The 16449-nt window shown below is 38.6% G+C and overlaps 1 protein-coding gene and 1 long non-coding RNA gene across 3 annotated transcripts; both read right to left on the bottom strand.

The window, feature by feature from the left end:
• Positions 1–214: 214 nt before the first annotated feature.
• On the bottom strand, positions 215–3506 carry LOC113114426 (proton channel OTOP1-like). Its single transcript, XM_026281364.1, has 4 exons — positions 2401–3506; positions 1902–2038; positions 1248–1306; positions 215–832 (listed from the first exon to the last, which is right to left on the bottom strand). The coding sequence occupies exons 1-3, from the start codon at positions 2781–2783 to the stop codon at positions 1260–1262; spliced, it is 567 nt and encodes a 188-aa protein (XP_026137149.1). The 5' UTR covers positions 2784–3506; the 3' UTR covers positions 215–832; positions 1248–1259.
• Positions 3507–8484: 4978 nt separating this feature from the next.
• LOC113114439 (uncharacterized) lies at positions 8485–12606 on the bottom strand. Of its 2 annotated transcripts, XR_003293725.1 has the most exons (5): positions 12116–12606; positions 11301–11325; positions 10986–11183; positions 9769–9819; positions 8485–8782 (listed from the first exon to the last, which is right to left on the bottom strand). It is a non-coding gene; the product is annotated as an uncharacterized LOC113114439 (long non-coding RNA). The 2 variants fall into 2 exon arrangements; XR_003293724.1 differs by lacking the exon at positions 12116–12606 and having other exon boundaries at positions 10986–11426.
• Positions 12607–16449: the final 3843 nt, after the last annotated feature.

Here is a 16449-nt window from a genome sequence, read left to right as displayed (position 1 = left end):
TGTTTTTAATTTATTTTATATATTAAATATTTAAAAAAAATTATTTTCAGCATTGTTCCTCCAGTCATCAGTATCACATGATCTTCATAAATCATTCTAATATGATGATTTACGGCTCAAGAAACATTTCTGATTATTATCAATGTTGAAAACAGTTGTGCTGCACAATATTTTTGTAGAAACTGACACATTTTATTTTTCAGGATTCACAGATGAGTAGAAAGGTCAAAAGAATATAATTTTTTAAATATTGAATAAACAAAAAGATTTTGTAACATTATAAATGCATTTACTGTAAACTTTCATCAATTTAATGAGTCCTTGATGAATAAAGGTATTAAAATCAAATTGACCTCAGCGTAAAGAGATTGTTCACTTAAAATTATTATTCAGTCATCATTTCTCATGTCATTCCAATCCTAACTGATTTAATTTTTCTACTATAAAGAACTTTTAGTGGTTTAATGGATGTTTAAGCTCTTTCGTGCAACCATGAAAGTAATAAAGAACTTTTATTTTAAACAGTGACAAATGCCCACACACACCTGCTTTTATGAAATAGAGAGAAAGAGAGAGAGAGAGAGAGAGAGGGAGAGAGAGACTATAGCAAAGAAAAAATCCCAGACTCCTCCCACACTGAGCAGAGCACTCTGAAAAACACTATTGTCCTCTCACTCTCACACACACACACACACACACACCTGTGGAGAGATTGGCATATCCCAGCGCAGTCAGGCGTCTCCTGTGGTTGTTGAGAAAATGTTCCGCTTCTGACATCACTCCATTACACCACAGCAGCAGGTTAGTGAAGACGGCGTGAATCACTCCAAACCTGCTCAACACACACAAACACACACACACACACACACACCGGTGTTTCACATGATCGGATTCATCATGTGAAGCTGAAGCCATTTCATCAGCATCTCAAGTGAAATTACACGAGGAATCTGCTCCTGTGTAACGTGTGTTTAATGTTGGCTCTTTCCAATCATGTGTATGTGTCATAATCATCACCTTCTAAAGACATGCATTGATTGGAATACAAAGTGCATTCAGAGTACTGTATTGTGAACTGATGAAATGCATAAATAAGTCACTTTAGATGAATGCACATCACATGCACATGTATGGCAGAACTCCTCATGCATCTGTCTTCAGGACTATATCTCTACTATTTGTTCTCATTTGGACTGAAAGCATCTGCTGCTACATGAACAAAGACGGAGAAAGAAGTGTGTCTGTACCTTTCAAACGTTTCATATTTCTTGATGACATCTCTGATGTGGAACCAGAGGAAATGCACCTGCAATCAAGATCAAACACACAGACATCACAGAGTTCAATTCAGAACTAATGAACTTCACAACTGAACTGATCTGAATAATAACTCTATTGTCTTCTGTAGAGCTGCCTTATAGCTGAAACTGATACTGTTTCATAACTTAACATAATTAATACTGCTATTTTCCTGTTTATTTCTGTCAGTTTTTTTTAAATAACATTTTGCTAAAGTTTCAATTAAACGTTATTATTGAATGTTCTCTTAAAGTCAAGTTTTAAAAACTTTGTTCTTGGTTATATGAATGTTAAAGAATTTGATATAGTCATTGTAAACACTATGTGAATGTTACTTTTGAATGTTACTTTTGAATGTTGTCTGAACGTTCGGAAACAAAGTAACATTTAAAAACCACAAAGGTTCGAAAAAATAATGTTTTTTGTGTGTGTTTTAACAATATTAATGAGATATTTTTGAAAGAACGTTCTATTAACGTTACTCGAAGAACATTTTCTCATAACTTTGAGAGAACGTTCTGAGAGCGTTTCCTGTGAGCTGGCGTGAAGCTTCATTTAATAAATCCACATAAAGCGTAACAAACATAAATGTGACCTCTCACCTGAGATATGGTGTGCAGCGCGTGCACGATAGGATAGACTCCGAGCACGGCGGAGATGCATGAATGATATCCGACGAAATATCCGATGCGGAACGCGTCCATGATGAGCGACAGCAACGCCAGCATCGTCAGCCCCCCTGAACACACAGCACAATCGCTCATTCTCACGCACGCTCACGCGGCAAAGCAAAGTTTGGTGTAATCCGATCTCATGAATGTGCGTGAGAATGGCAAGATTTTCTGTTTCTATTTGTCATTTTATTCATAAATAAATACATTAATAAATTTATTTTGGCATGTATATAATACGCAAATGGCAGGTTAAGGGGTGCGGGGTAGGTGTATCATATGCAGGCAAATCTGCGCATGCACGTCAAACACGGGCGTATGGTATGTAAACCAAAGTCAGTTTCTGCGTATAAATACCTAAAAAAAAATGTCGTGCTATTGATACGCATTTTCATGATACCGGGCTAATAGTTCAGTAGACGCGCGTCACCTCGGATCCAGCTGGTGCCCGCGTGCGCGTCCCTCTCCGGCACCGGACCGCGCTCCCGCTTCCCTCCGGATCATGTAGCAGAGCATCCACACGAGCTGCACGAGCATCAGAGCCGTGATGAAGGCCAGCAGGTGCTCCTTCTTCACCGCGGGACCGTGCTGGGCGAGCGCGAGCATCACGGACACGCCGATCAGCAGCAGGTTGGTTCCGTACTGCGCGCTCAGCGTCTCCGCGTTCTTCTGCGGGTACTTCTTGGTCAAACTCACCTTGAGCTTGGAGAAAAGTTTCTTCTCCGCGTTCGATGAGGAGGAGGAGGAGGAAGAGGAGGAAGCGGGGCTGTATTTGTTCAGACACACGATGTCCAGGCCGCTGTGCTCCACCATGGTGTCGTCGTTGAGGGAGTGATGCGCGCCGCGCCGCGGACATGCTCAGTGCGCGTCCATCGCCGCTATATACCTCCTACAGAGCGCGGCAGATTAACGCGGATTGAGTTTCATTCATCTGCGAGCTTCTGGAAAAGCGACGGTGCCAAGAAACGCTGCGCCAAACTTCACCAAGCATGCGTTCGCGCTGCGTCTCCGCGCTGCTCCTCGCGCCGTGGTCAGATGTGAAGCTCCAGTGCGCTTTACCTCGGCCTCCAGCGAGCTTTTAGGATCTCGGGTTTCACTGGTCAAAGGCTCTTTATGGACGGCCCTTTGTTGAGCACAGACTCGTATAACGGATGTGCAAACAGAAGAATGCGCGCAACGCGGAATCTGCGTGCGGTGGACTGCGAAACGCGGCTGAAATCAGACGCAGCTTCTTCTGAAGAAATGTTTGCGGGAAGAAACCGAATTTGACGGTGTGGTCGATTACAGAGAGACCCACTATTAGATGAAACCGATCCGGGCCAGAGAGCGCCAACAAAAGAGCTTCTATTATAACGGCTCTGACCTGGATCCCCGTGCGCACGCACCGTCAGCCTCCGCTCATCCCGTGCGTTCAGGCGCGCTGCTGCTCTGTGTGACCCGGATCAAAGGTAACGAGAAGCGCACGCTGGTTTCCGCTGATCGACCCTGGAGACCCTTGATGAAGTCTGACAGATGCGATCACGCGCTTATCATCACCATCATTCTCTCGTAATGTCATCAGCGAGCGTTTGATCAAGAGTGCGCTGCTGTTGTGAATAAAGATTATAAAGAGTCACTTCAAGATGTCGTGTGAAATGCAGTGTTTCTTGGTAACTAACTGTGTAACATAGGCTACTAGCAATCTCTGAGGGAAATAATTTCTACACCATGTTTTATTTGGGAACTGCGTAATTACAGGAAATCAATTCTATATTGGAATTTCTGCTAGAATTCGGAACCAGTCCTAATGGGATCAAATCATGAGAGATCCGAGATAATGGAAGTACAAGTCTGTTTACACAAAGGCCCATCCCGTTTACATACGTACAGGTCAATAAGAAGACGCACATTAAGTCTGTCTTATTCCAAAAAAAGGAATAAGACAGAATTACAGATTTCTTATTCCTAATTATTGTAATATGGTAATTTTATACTAATTTTATATTTTTAGACTGGTGCTATTTCAAAAAGTTGTACATATTAAGAGATACATTTTTTCTATATGTTCACCGATAATCACATTAACCAAAGGCGATAGATTTGTTGCTGTAGTTACAAGAACTGAAAATTTGTTATTGCTTCATTAGCTGCTACGATTAAAGTTAAAGTAACTAGTTTAAACATTATCAAGAACGGCATGGGACTCGACCCCCACTAACAGGTTAGACTGACTATCTGTGAGAGGTTGTGTTTGCTGAAGCTCAACCCTTAACCCACAGTTCCCCGCTGACATCATCAGGCTTTCAGCACAGCACTATTCACAAGTACAGACATTCACTCTCGTTACATAAACGCCTTATTAAGTTTCATTTGATAACTCCATTCAGTGAGTCAAATCCAGAACAGCAGTCTTATATATTATACTCGTGAACAGTAGCTTTATACGAATCAGAAATGCTCAGTATATGTCAGAAGTGCTCACCTCATCAATCAGGCTGATTCGTGAATATCAGATTCACAGCTCAGAATCACAGAAAGCATGAAGATTCAGACAAACAAACGCATCACTGAAACACCATCCAAGGAGAACACCTGACAAGCTGATCTGAAAACTGGCCTTTACACAATGCAAATCATCTGAAATAGTGCTGTTCAAACATTACATCAACTCACAGATAAACCACTTCCTTCAGTTTGAGTAAAACAATTCCTGTGGTTCACATTACTTCATTCTGATCTACAACCTCATTTACACACATTCAGACCTGAGGCGTGAAGAGAGACAGACAGACAGTAAATCTGATTTAATACAAATATCCTTAATTTCATCAGTTAATGCATTTGGTTAATTACAGACCAACATTGAAACATGGTTTAAAACATGAGTAAATATAAAGCAATCTGCATTTTTAATCAGCAGGACCTCAAAGAAGTCGCTGTCGGCTTCATTACAGACTCCAGCCGTGATTCGGTGAGCTGCGACTGATCAGAACACACGTGTTTAATGCATTCACACATTAACAGACACACACAAACACACACTATCATAGTACTGATACTGCTCTCCTTAGAGTTACAAATGATCTGCTCTTATCATCTGATCGTGGGTGTATCTCTCTATTAGTTTTATTGGATCTTAGTGCTGCGTTTGACACAATTGACCACAACATTCTTTTGCATAGACTTGAACACTTTGTTGGCATCAGTGGAAGTGCATTAGCATGGTTTAAATCGTACTTATATGACCGCCATCAGTTCGTAGCAGTGAATGAAGATGTATCATATCGATCACAAGTGCAGTATGGAGTACCTCAAGGCTCAGTTCTAGGGCCGCTACTCTTCACGCTTTATATGTTACCCTTGGGAGATATCATCAGGAAACATGGTGTTAGCTTTCACTGTTATGCTGATGATACGCAGCTCTATATTTCCTCGCGGCCCGGTGAAACACACTAATTTGAAAAACGAACAGAATGCCTAGTCAATATAAAAAACTGGATGACGAGTAATTTCTTACTACTAAATTCTGAAAAAACAGAGGTGTTAATTATAGGACCTAAAAACTCTGCTTGTAATAACCTAGAACACTGTCTAAGACTTGATGGTTGCTCTGTCAATTCTTCGTCATCAGTTAGGAACCTAGGTGTGCTACTTGATCGCAATCTTTCATTAGAAAGCCATGTTTCTAGCATTTGTAAAACTGCATTTTTCCATCTCAACAATATATCTAAATTACGACCTATGCTCTCAATGTCAAATGCAGAAATGTTAATCCATGCATTTATGACTTCAAGGTTAGACTATTGTAATGCTTTATTGGGTGGTTGTTCTGCACGCTTAGTAAACAAACTACAGCTAGTCCAAAATGCAGCAGCAAGAGTTCTTACTAGAACCAGGAAGTATGACCATATTAGCCCGGTCCTGTCCACACTGCACTGGCTCACTATCAAACATCGTATAGATTTTAAAATATTGCTTATTACTTATAAAGCCCTGAATGGTTTAGCACCTCAGTATTTGAATGAGCTCCTTTTACATTATACTCCTCTACGTCCGCTACGTTCTCAAAACTCAGGCAATTTGATAATACCTAGAATATCAAAATCAAATGCGGGCGGCAGATCCTTTTCCTATTTGGCGCCTAAACTCTGGAATAACCTACCTAACATTGTTCGGGAGGCAGACACACTCTTGCAGTTTAAATCTAGATTAAAGACCCATCTCTTTAACCTGGCATACACATAACATACTAATATGCTTTTAATACCCAAATCCGTTAAAGGATTTTTAGGCTGCATTAATTAGGTAAACCGGAACCGGAAACACTTCCCATAACACCCGATGTACTTGCTACATCATTAGAAGAATGGCATCTACGCTAATATTAGTCTGTTTCTCTCTTGTTCCGAGGTCACCGTAGCCACCAGTTTGACGGCAAATCAATGCCAATAATAACCGAGCATACAACTGATGCTTGCGCGCACGGTAAATCACTTCCGCGAGAGGAAAACTTAATCGGACACGAGGAAACAGGAGCCTGTGAGCTCATTTCAAACTCCCACGCACGTGTGACATGTCCTCTGCGCGCAATTCAAGCCCTTGCGTGCGCATGGTCATTCCCACATCCTCGCGCTCGATCTTCTCACCTCTGCTCACGCGAACAATTTTATTTTTGTCTGTCGTGGGGCGGGGCTACCTGTTTTAGTTGTTATCTCAAATGTCTTTGGTTATTCCCCTTTTCCTGAAGTCAGTATTGGATGCATTTTAGAAGATGATTAATAATTCACTTGACTTGACACATGACTTCATCAGTGGACCAGATACATGTTACATGAGTTATAATTTTATTGTTTTATTCATTTTTGTCTTTATTTAATGTCATTTAATGCATTGTTCATAGAGTAGATCATTTCTAGATACTTGATTAACTGGACGTCTTCTGATTAGTGATTGCAGTCTTGTGATAAGAGATACACATATGAACCCATATGAAACACATTGTATGACAATACACAAAATTTAAGAAAATTTACAGTATCGGATCTCTTATGAAAATAATGGTGTCAGTGTATCCCTAATTTTGCTGACGAGGTAGTACTTCAAAGTTCCGGAACATTCGGGGGCAGGACTTGGGTGCTAAACATCCTGATTGGTTGAGTTTATGCAGCATTGTGATTTCAACCACCCTTTATTCTGTTTAAAATATTACTGTTTTGTATGATAGTCCCTGGTACAATTGTTTCTGGGTCATTTCGGTGGAAATGTGGCAAATGAGTCACTGAATCAAAAATTCTGAATTGATTCATTAAAAGCAGACAGATTCCTATGAATAAACCAAACTCGCAGTCTCTACTAGAGTTTAAACGACAATATTAAATAATCTGTCTGAATTATTAGTTAACTAAAAGTAATACATAAAAAAAGTTTTTGGGAAAAATATATGCTAAAATAAAATATTAACCCTTGTGCGCTCCACATTTGAGAGTCACACTCAGTGACCGGACACCTGAAATGTACCTTTTTTTCTTCAGGAATATCAATCTAATACATCTTTGCTATATTATTTATTTATTTATTTATTTTGAGAGAGAGAATTTCATGGTACTAATTAATATTTATGCAATAATTATGATACATTTTTCCCTTTGAAAATAGTTTTTAAAAAATCACATTTTTTAAAATTAGTTTTCAATTAATGCAGTATTTCATATTAAAATAAAGACTAGGCATTTAAAATCCAATTTTTGAAGGCAGATTAGCACCTCCTGGTGAGAGCAAAGAAATAAATAAATCCCTGTAACTTCATACTTCAATATAATATTATATTAATGATAACACCCACAAGACACAAAACACTGAAGGACCATGAAAATGTAATGATGTTTTAGGAAACTTAATAGTCAAGAGAAAATTACAAAATACTTGTGTATCATTAAAAAGCCTATTTCTGAACGATTCACTGTATTTTAATAGGATTTCATGACAAACAAAATTGTAATTACTTATTAAATGTTTTTAGTATAATTACATCTTAATTATACATTAGGATAAGCACTATTTTAAATCCCCAAAGGTAATGTGTTTAATAATAAGAATTTATTGAATTGTTTCAGATATTAAACATCACAACAGAACTGTAGCGTATGTTTAAGACGTGAGCGCGAGGACATCATCTCACAGCGAGAACATCTCATCATGACTCTGCATGAAGCTTTTAGTTTGATCTATTTCTAAACTCTTCGAAAAACGTCCTTAAGGAAATATTTAGGAAGTTTTTAAGGTTTTTATGAACTGCAATTATAAACATTTGTACAACCTTTTTAGAATTTTTCTTAAGAAATGTCATCTTTCTTAAGAAGACTTTCATGAATCTGCACAAGACGCTCCTGTCTAACTTCTCTCTAAGTTTGTGAGTTGAGTAGAGTTCATGGTGTTTCATTGTTTAATGATGAAGGCCTGTGTGTGTGTGTGTGTTGTTAGCGTGTAAATTCTCCTCTGGTAACCAGAGCTCTATAATCTGTATTGTAATCCAGGATAAAAAGAAAAGAGTATAAGAAAGAGAAAGACTTTCAGCTGTTTGAGAACGAGGAGCTGTGATACGATTATAGCACTGTAATCTGACCACACACACACACACACACACACACACACACCCCTCAGTAACAGCTGCTGTGTGTGAGTCTGTGTACTAGACAGTACTAGCTATGGTTAAGGTTAGTAGTTAGTCACCTGTGAATGTCACTGTGTTTCAGAAGGAGAGAGAAGACTGAGTGATGAGTGATGGATGATCTGAGCAGAGTCTTCCTCATCCACAGCCTCATCAGGACCAGAACCTGCAGGATAACACACAACAACATCAACAACAACAACAACAACAACCACAAAAACATCATCATCAACATCATCAACATCAACAACAACATCAACAACAACAACAACATCAACTACAACATCAACATCATCATCATCATCATCAACAACAACAACAACATCAACATCATCATCAACAACAACATCAACAACAATATAAATAAAAACAATTTTTACATTTTTATTTCAGTTGAAGTTTATTATCTATTCAATTTGACATTTGTGACAAAGGACAAACAGACGTGACCCTGGAGCACAAAAACACATATTTTTGAAACTGAGATGTATGCATCATCTGAAGCTGAATAAATGATCTCTCCAGTGATGTGTGGTTTGTTCGGAGAAGACAATATCTGTCTGAGATACAACTATTATAAATCTGGAATCTGAGGGAGCAAAAACATCTAAATATTGAGAAAATCATCTTTAAAGTTGTTCAGATGAAGTTCTTAGCAATGAATATTACTAATCAAACATGAAGTTTTTATATATTTACAGTAGGAGATTTACTAAATATCTTCATGAACATGATCTTTACTTAATATCCTAATGATTTTTGGCATAAAAGAGTAATGTATAATTGTGACTCACACAATGTATTGTTTTCTATTTCTCCAAATATACGTCTGTGACACTGATGACTGCTTCTGTGCTGCAGAGACAGACTTATGTGCACTTTTAATCATAAACATAATATATAAAGTACATGAATGTGCATATTTTATTTATTTTAAAAGATCACTGTGATGTATACATTTGTATTGTCCTGGCGTCAGATGGAAGTATCTCTGTTAGATGTAAGTAACCAATTGTATGAATTTATCATAATCATGAAACAAAGCAAATCCAGTCGTCTGGTAGATGCTCATTTGCAGTGTTATTAAAGTTCAGTCTGTGCATCAGAAACTCCTGTGATGAGGAAAGATGAAGACTGTAATCCTACACTCACTGTGCTGGACAATCAAAAGAGTCTTTTACAGCTGACCTGCACTTGACCGATCTGAGGATGAAGGGCAGACAAAAACACTCTGTGTGTTGAGTGAAGAAGGATTCTTGCTGATAATTCACACATTAAAACACATTACAGTTCACTTTAGACACAAGGAAATGTTGCAGTTGTTCCACACAAACAAGCACAGAATGATCTTCTGTCAGTCATGCCACAGTTATTCATACAATACAGACTCTTTCAAAGAAGCTTAAAAAATAACTGTTAATGCTGCCAAATCACTTCGTTATGATTAAGGAATATATTCAGTTTCAGCTGTAAAGCAGCTCTACAGAAGACAATGAAGTCATTATTCAGATCAGTTTCACTTTATTTTCATCTAATAGAGTCAGTGCTGTCAAATGGAAAATATTATTGAATAATAAGAATCTTGTTGTGGTTTTATTGTGAACAGTTGAGAGAATGATCATTTGATGAGTAAATTAAGGTCTGTGGAAGAGTTTTCCACATTTTCCACCAGCCATAATGCAAACAATAACTCTGAAGCGCCTCTGTTTTATTATTATTCATAAAAACTACCTCAAGTAGTTTTAGTGTGTGTTTAGGTGCGTGGCGAATCAGAAAAGCATTGGTGTAGAGACAGACCGTTCATTGTATTTGCTGGATTGAATGGAGGGTTGTGAAGTGTAGAACAGTGCAAATATATAAAGAAATAATTCAATTCCTAACATAAATAGATCAGTGACAAATTGCTGCTGTTCACTCCTAAAAATAAAGCTTCTTCATCTGCAGTTCAGGAAAGGACCTTTAACATCAATGCAGTCTTTTCACTGAACAAAATATGTTATAATGGAGAAGACTAGGAAAAAATATCGTTCTTAAAAGGGTTCTTTGGGGAAACGAAAATGGTTCTTCGATGGTACTGATGTGAAAAAATGAAAAAAAAGTAAGCTTTATTTTAAGAGTGTGTTAATTATAAGCTTTTTTCTTCCCTTTTTCCAACAGAAGGAAGGATTTCAGTGGTGCGTGTAAATGATGAATACTCACAATTCAGCCTAATAAATGATTTATCACTGGCCAAACCCTGAAAACAACTTAACATTTTGCATTAAAGTTGTCACAAAATGGAAATCCACCAACTTTTTAAAAAATGATCTTTTTGTGGACATTTCATCAGTGCATAAGAAAGCTCACAGCTTTTAATATAAACATCATACCTGGATCTTCTGTCTGGTGACGTGCAGGATTTCTCCAATCATTTAGCTCTGAGACTCCGCCCCTCATCTGAGATCCATTCCCACATCTCAATATCCAATCAACATCCGATACACAGATCCAGGCTCCGCCCTATTTATTGTTTCTGATACTCCATTACGCTCAGATATATTTCATCTCCACTTTAACAGATGTAAAGTCTATTCAACAAAGACACACCCAGAAGAACTAGTTAATTATAGACCGATCTTGAATCTCCGAAGACGAAGGCAGGGTGGAGCCTACCCCAAAAGAAAGATGAAAAATGTAATATGCACCAGATGAAGTATTTCTTAGAAGATCCTGGAACATGAACAAAAGAGATACATTGCAATAATTAGCCAGACATAAGAATACAGCATCAGATTATAGCTAAAGTATTAGCTTATATGGCAAGGAAGATGGACCACTGATCCTCAGAGAGAGTAGCAACCATAGAATAGATAGTGAGCCCCATTCACACTGCACGTCGGACCCGGTATATTGCCGGAACATTGCCGGGTCGCCTTCTGTGTGAAAACATCCATGTCCCGGGATTGATTCCGGCATTGAACCCGGGTCGGGGACCTAGTAACATTGCGGGGTTCGACCCGGGACGAGCGCTGTGTGAACAAAAGCCAGAGCTAATGCCGTGTCGAAGTGATGACGAGCGTTATCTTGCGACTCTTTTACCGGCTGTTTTGAAGATCAACGTTCGAGACGAAAACACATGTGCAAACTGTAATGAAGCAGAGATCAGCACATATCCCGGGTCATCACTGGCAGTGTGAAAGGGCAAAATCTAGCGACCCGGGAACAATTGCAGAACTAACAAATATTACTACAAGTGTGACTGCATCATATATTAATCGCTGTTAATAATGTTCATCGTCTGGCTGACTACGTCTTATATTAATTTTTCTGAAAAATCCTGTCATACGTGCACAAACTGACAGTCACCACTTATAAGCTACTACTAAATATTGTAGAAACTTAATTTTCTGTAAAGTTGCTTTGTAATGTTTTGTTACGTAAAAAGCACTATACAAATAAAGAATTGAATTGAATTTCCAGCAGAAGCAGTGATTGTTGACTGTGAGCAGCTGAGCGTCACCTGTGGCGGGGTCAGGAGGTCAGGAGGTCAGGAGGTCAGGAGGTCAGGAGGTCAGGTGTGGATACTGTACTCTCTAACACAGCTCAGATCTGCTGTCCTTCCAGCTGGAGACTACTGCACCTCTTCTCTTCTTTCAGTCTACACTGCAAAACTATCCGTAAAAATAGGCCACAATCAGTCTTGGGTGTAATTAGTTACTGTAATTGAATGAGAGTTACTTCTTATGTAACTGATCTTACTGTGTATAGATTGTAGAACATTTATATACAAGACAATAGTGGATTTAACATCAAAATGTAAAGTCTAAGCTTAAAATCTTTTATGTACCCTTTTCACATTTAATACTTTGGTGTAGTGTATTCAGTTTAGTGTCTAATTTAGTACCAACGAGTTGGTAATTAGAATGAATATTACTGGGATATTGGCTGTTCATTATTACATTAAAAGCACATATTAATGTCTTATTTTAAATCCTTAATCCTACCCAACTCTTAAACTTAACAACTACTTTACTGAGTATTAATCAGCAGTAATTAAGAGTATATTGATGTAAAAATCATAGTTAATAATTAGTTAATAGTGGGAATGGGACTCTAATCTAAAGAGTGTCCAGAATAACTGATGAAGGAATTAACCGTTTCATGTCTGTCCTTGTGTGATTAACTCCTCAAGGTTGATATAGGATTTAGAAAGAAATAAGTAATTATATAATTTTTGTACAGTAATCTAATTACTCTGTTGAAGATGTAATTAGTATCTTGTAATTAATTACTTTTTTAGAGTAACTAACCTAACACTGGGCACAATATATTGTGTTATTTGAAGGAATTAATCTGATAATAATTAATTTCTTACAGGTGTTTTATCAATATTTTGAATTTTACTCATTTACTCATTGTGTTTATGAGTTAACAGAAATGTCTGTGAAATTATTGGATGATGTTGTGTGTAATGAAGCTCTCAGACCATTGATGGACTCCAGATCAATCTGAGAGAAACAAGACAGAATCTACAGAAGCTGAATCAAGGCTTGGATGTTTCTATCTCTGACTCTGGAAAACACTCCTAAATCAGAGCAGAAGTCTGATCGATGAACTGATGTCTGAAGTGAGGCCTTCAATATCCAAATATGATTCAACTGAATCAGCTCTCTAGATCCACAGTGATTCACTTATCTCCAGCAACAGACCCGGGATTGTGAGTGTGTGTGTGTGTGTGTGTGTGTGCGTCCACGGGTTCAGCAGAGTATCATGTTCTGAGCCCAGCTTCACGCTTCATAATGCGGCTCATTCAGCGCGTCTGAACCTCAAACTCCAGCAGTGTGTGCCAGATATTCTGAGAAAAAGCTGAGCGCATTTGATTCTCACCCAAACACACAATAAAACCAGACTTCCATTTCCTCCGGCCGCGGGAAACCTGCTTTCTGCTCTTGTTTCCCAGAGGCCTCTGGGGCAGCGATGAGGAGAACAATAGTGTTCTGTGAGGAGCTTTATCAGAGACGTATACCTTACACACACACACACACACACAGCTCTGGTTCTGACGGGGTTTCAAGAGCCGATGGCTCAACATTTCCCACTATCATTGATGATGAATGAAAGGCAAGACGTGCATGAAACGGTAACGTTACGTGTTAAAAACACTCAGACTCAGCATTTTGCCTGAGCACATGAGAATGAATCTGTTTAAAGAGCAATCTGTTATCATCTGCATGTCGTTCCAAACCTGTATGATAACATAAAAGATGTTCTGAAGAAAACTGGGAACCAAACAACTTCCTTTTTGTTCTACAGAAGAAAGAAACAATTACAAATGATTAAAATTTTTAACAAACTGTTCCTGTTCACTTGCACGGTTCTTCTGAGGAGCACACAAGGACATGTTGTGTACAGTATACAGGTGCTGGTCATATAATTAGTATATCATCAAAAAGTAGATTTATTTCACTAATTCCATTCAAAAAGTGAAACTTGTATATTATATTCATTCATTACACACATAATGATATATTTCAAATGTTTATTTTATTTAGTTTTGATGATTATAACTGACAACTAAGGAAAATCCTAAATTCAGTATCCCAGAAAATTAGAATATTACTTAAGACCAATACAAAGAAAGGATTTTTAGAAATCTTGGCCAACTGAAGAGTATGAAGATGAAAAGTATGAGCACGTACAGCACTCAATACTTAGTTGTGTCTCTTTTGTCTGAATGACTGCAGCAATGCGGCGTGGCATGGAGTGGATCAGTCTGTGGCACTCCTCAGGTGTTATGAGAGACCAGGTGTCTCTGATAGTGGCCTTCAGCTCTTCTCCATTCTTGGGTCTGGCATATCACATCTTCCTCTTCACAATACCCCACAGATCTTCTATAGGGTTAAGGTCAGGTGAGTTTGCTGGCCAATTAAGAACAGGGATACCATGGTCCTTAAACCAGGTACTGGAAGCTTTGGCACTGTGTTCAGGTGCAGAGTCCTGTTGGGAAATGAAATCTGCATCTCCATAAAGTTGGTCAGCAGCAGGAAGCATGTGATCTAAAACTTCCTGGTATACAGCTTTGTTGACCTTTGACCTCAGAAAACAGAGTGGACCAACACCAGCAGATGACATGACACCCCAAACCATCACTGACTGTGGAAACTTTACACTGGACCTCAAGCAACGTGGATTGTGTGTCTCTCCTCTACTTTACTTTCATCAGAGAACATAACTGTGGACCACTCATCAGCAGTCCAGTCCTATGTGAAGCTGTGAAGTGTGAAGTGTCTGTTGTTCAAAAGTGTCTTGACACAAGGAATGTGAAGCTGAAACCCATGTCTTGCATACGTCTGTGTGTAGTGGTTCTTGAAGCACTGGCTCCAGCTGCAGTCCACTCTTTGTGAATCTCCCCCACATTTTGAATGGGTTTAGTTTCACAATCCTCTCCAGGGTGCAGTTATCTCTATTGCTTGTACACTTTTTTTCTACCACATCTTTTCGCTCCCTTCTCCTCTCTATTAATGTGCTTGGACACAGAGCTCTGTGAACAGCCAGCCTCTTTTGCAATGACCTTTTGTGTCTTGCCCTCCTTGTGCAAGGTGTCAATGGTCGTCTTTTGGACAACTGTCAAGTCTTCCCCATGATTGTGTGTCCTACAGAACTAGACTGAGAGATCATTTAAAGGCTTTGCAGGTGTTTTGAGTTAATTAGCTGATTTGAGTGTGGCACCAGGTGTCTTCAAGATTGAACCTTTTCACAATATTCTAATTTTCTGAGATACTGAAGTTGGGACTTTCCTTAGTTGTCAATTATAATTATCATCAAAATTAAAATAAATAAACATTTGAAATATATCAGTCTGTGTGTAATGAATGAATACAAGTCCACGACCAGCACCTGTATATAGTGACCTGAGGATCATGTTCTTAATGATATTTCAGCAATCATGAAGCACGTCTGCTATCAGCTCATTAGAATGCCAAGCAATTCCATTCAGGAAACATTCTTAAATAAACATTGTTCCTAACTGCTATTTTCATCTTAAAGGTGCAGTACACAGAACAGTGTGTGTGTGTGTGTGTGTGTGTGTGTGTGTGCGGGGGGGGGGGGGCATCATACTTAGCCACACCTTCCTTTTTAAGGATTTCTGAGAAATACGGAGTCAAAAAAATGCTGCATATATACACACAAAAATAAAGTTTTGCCAAAGAAAATTACGGTTTGCAAACGAAAATTACAGTATTGAGTAAAATAAATTATTATTTTTTTCTACTGGCCTAAAAAAATTAAGTTTTGCAAACAAAAAGAAAGAATTGCAAAACATAGTCACCTTTCAAGTCAAGTCACCTTTACATCTGAGGCGTTTAAAGACTCCATTTTTCCATGTATTATTTCTAAAAAAACACGACAATGTATAAAAGGCTCCTTGTATCTTACGTTATGTTCCCGTATAAGTAGTTTTTGTAATAAATAGGCTAACGATTGCATCATAACCAGCGACTCAGTCGCACAGTAGAGAAATTACTGTATGGACAGGAGGAGAAGCTCGCTGACAATCTTTTACGGTCTATGAGGCTATCGGGGGGACGTGGAGGCATAAATTCAAGGGAGATAATTAATCAGAATACTTACCAAAATCTGCTCCTGTTCACGCTCGCCCTCTCTGCAAGATTCGGTGGGTGATTCAGATTTCTCTTGACACAGCGATTAGAAGACGTACAGGTTGCTCACGTGACATGTACATCATCAATCTCAGTTTGAGTCTGCAGTTCGCTCGAACCCAGGAAGTGCTTCTAATTTACTTCACTTGTCTCCGTTGAATCCAATGGGGTCGCTGTGTTTATTTCTATGATT

This window comes from Carassius auratus, chromosome 14 (genome assembly GCF_003368295.1).
Source record: "Carassius auratus strain Wakin chromosome 14, ASM336829v1, whole genome shotgun sequence".
NCBI lineage: Eukaryota > Metazoa > Chordata > Actinopteri > Cypriniformes > Cyprinidae > Carassius > Carassius auratus.
This window is presented reverse-complemented; position numbering and strand designations above follow the sequence as displayed.

What these genes read in the sequence shown, in the direction of transcription:
- LOC113114426 (XM_026281364.1), bottom strand. Translation starts at nt 2,783, where the DNA reads ATGGTGGAGCACAGCGGCCTGGACATCGTGTGTCTGAACAAATACAGC. An exon ending in GGGCACCAGCTGGATCCGAG is followed by an intron (nt 2,039 to 2,400) that starts GTGACGCGCGTC and finishes CTGTGTGTTCAG; the next exon opens with GGGGGCTGACGATGCTGGCG. An exon ending in CGCTGCACACCATATCTCAG is followed by an intron (nt 1,307 to 1,901) that starts GTGAGAGGTCAC and finishes TCTTGATTGCAG; the next exon opens with GTGCATTTCCTCTGGTTCCA.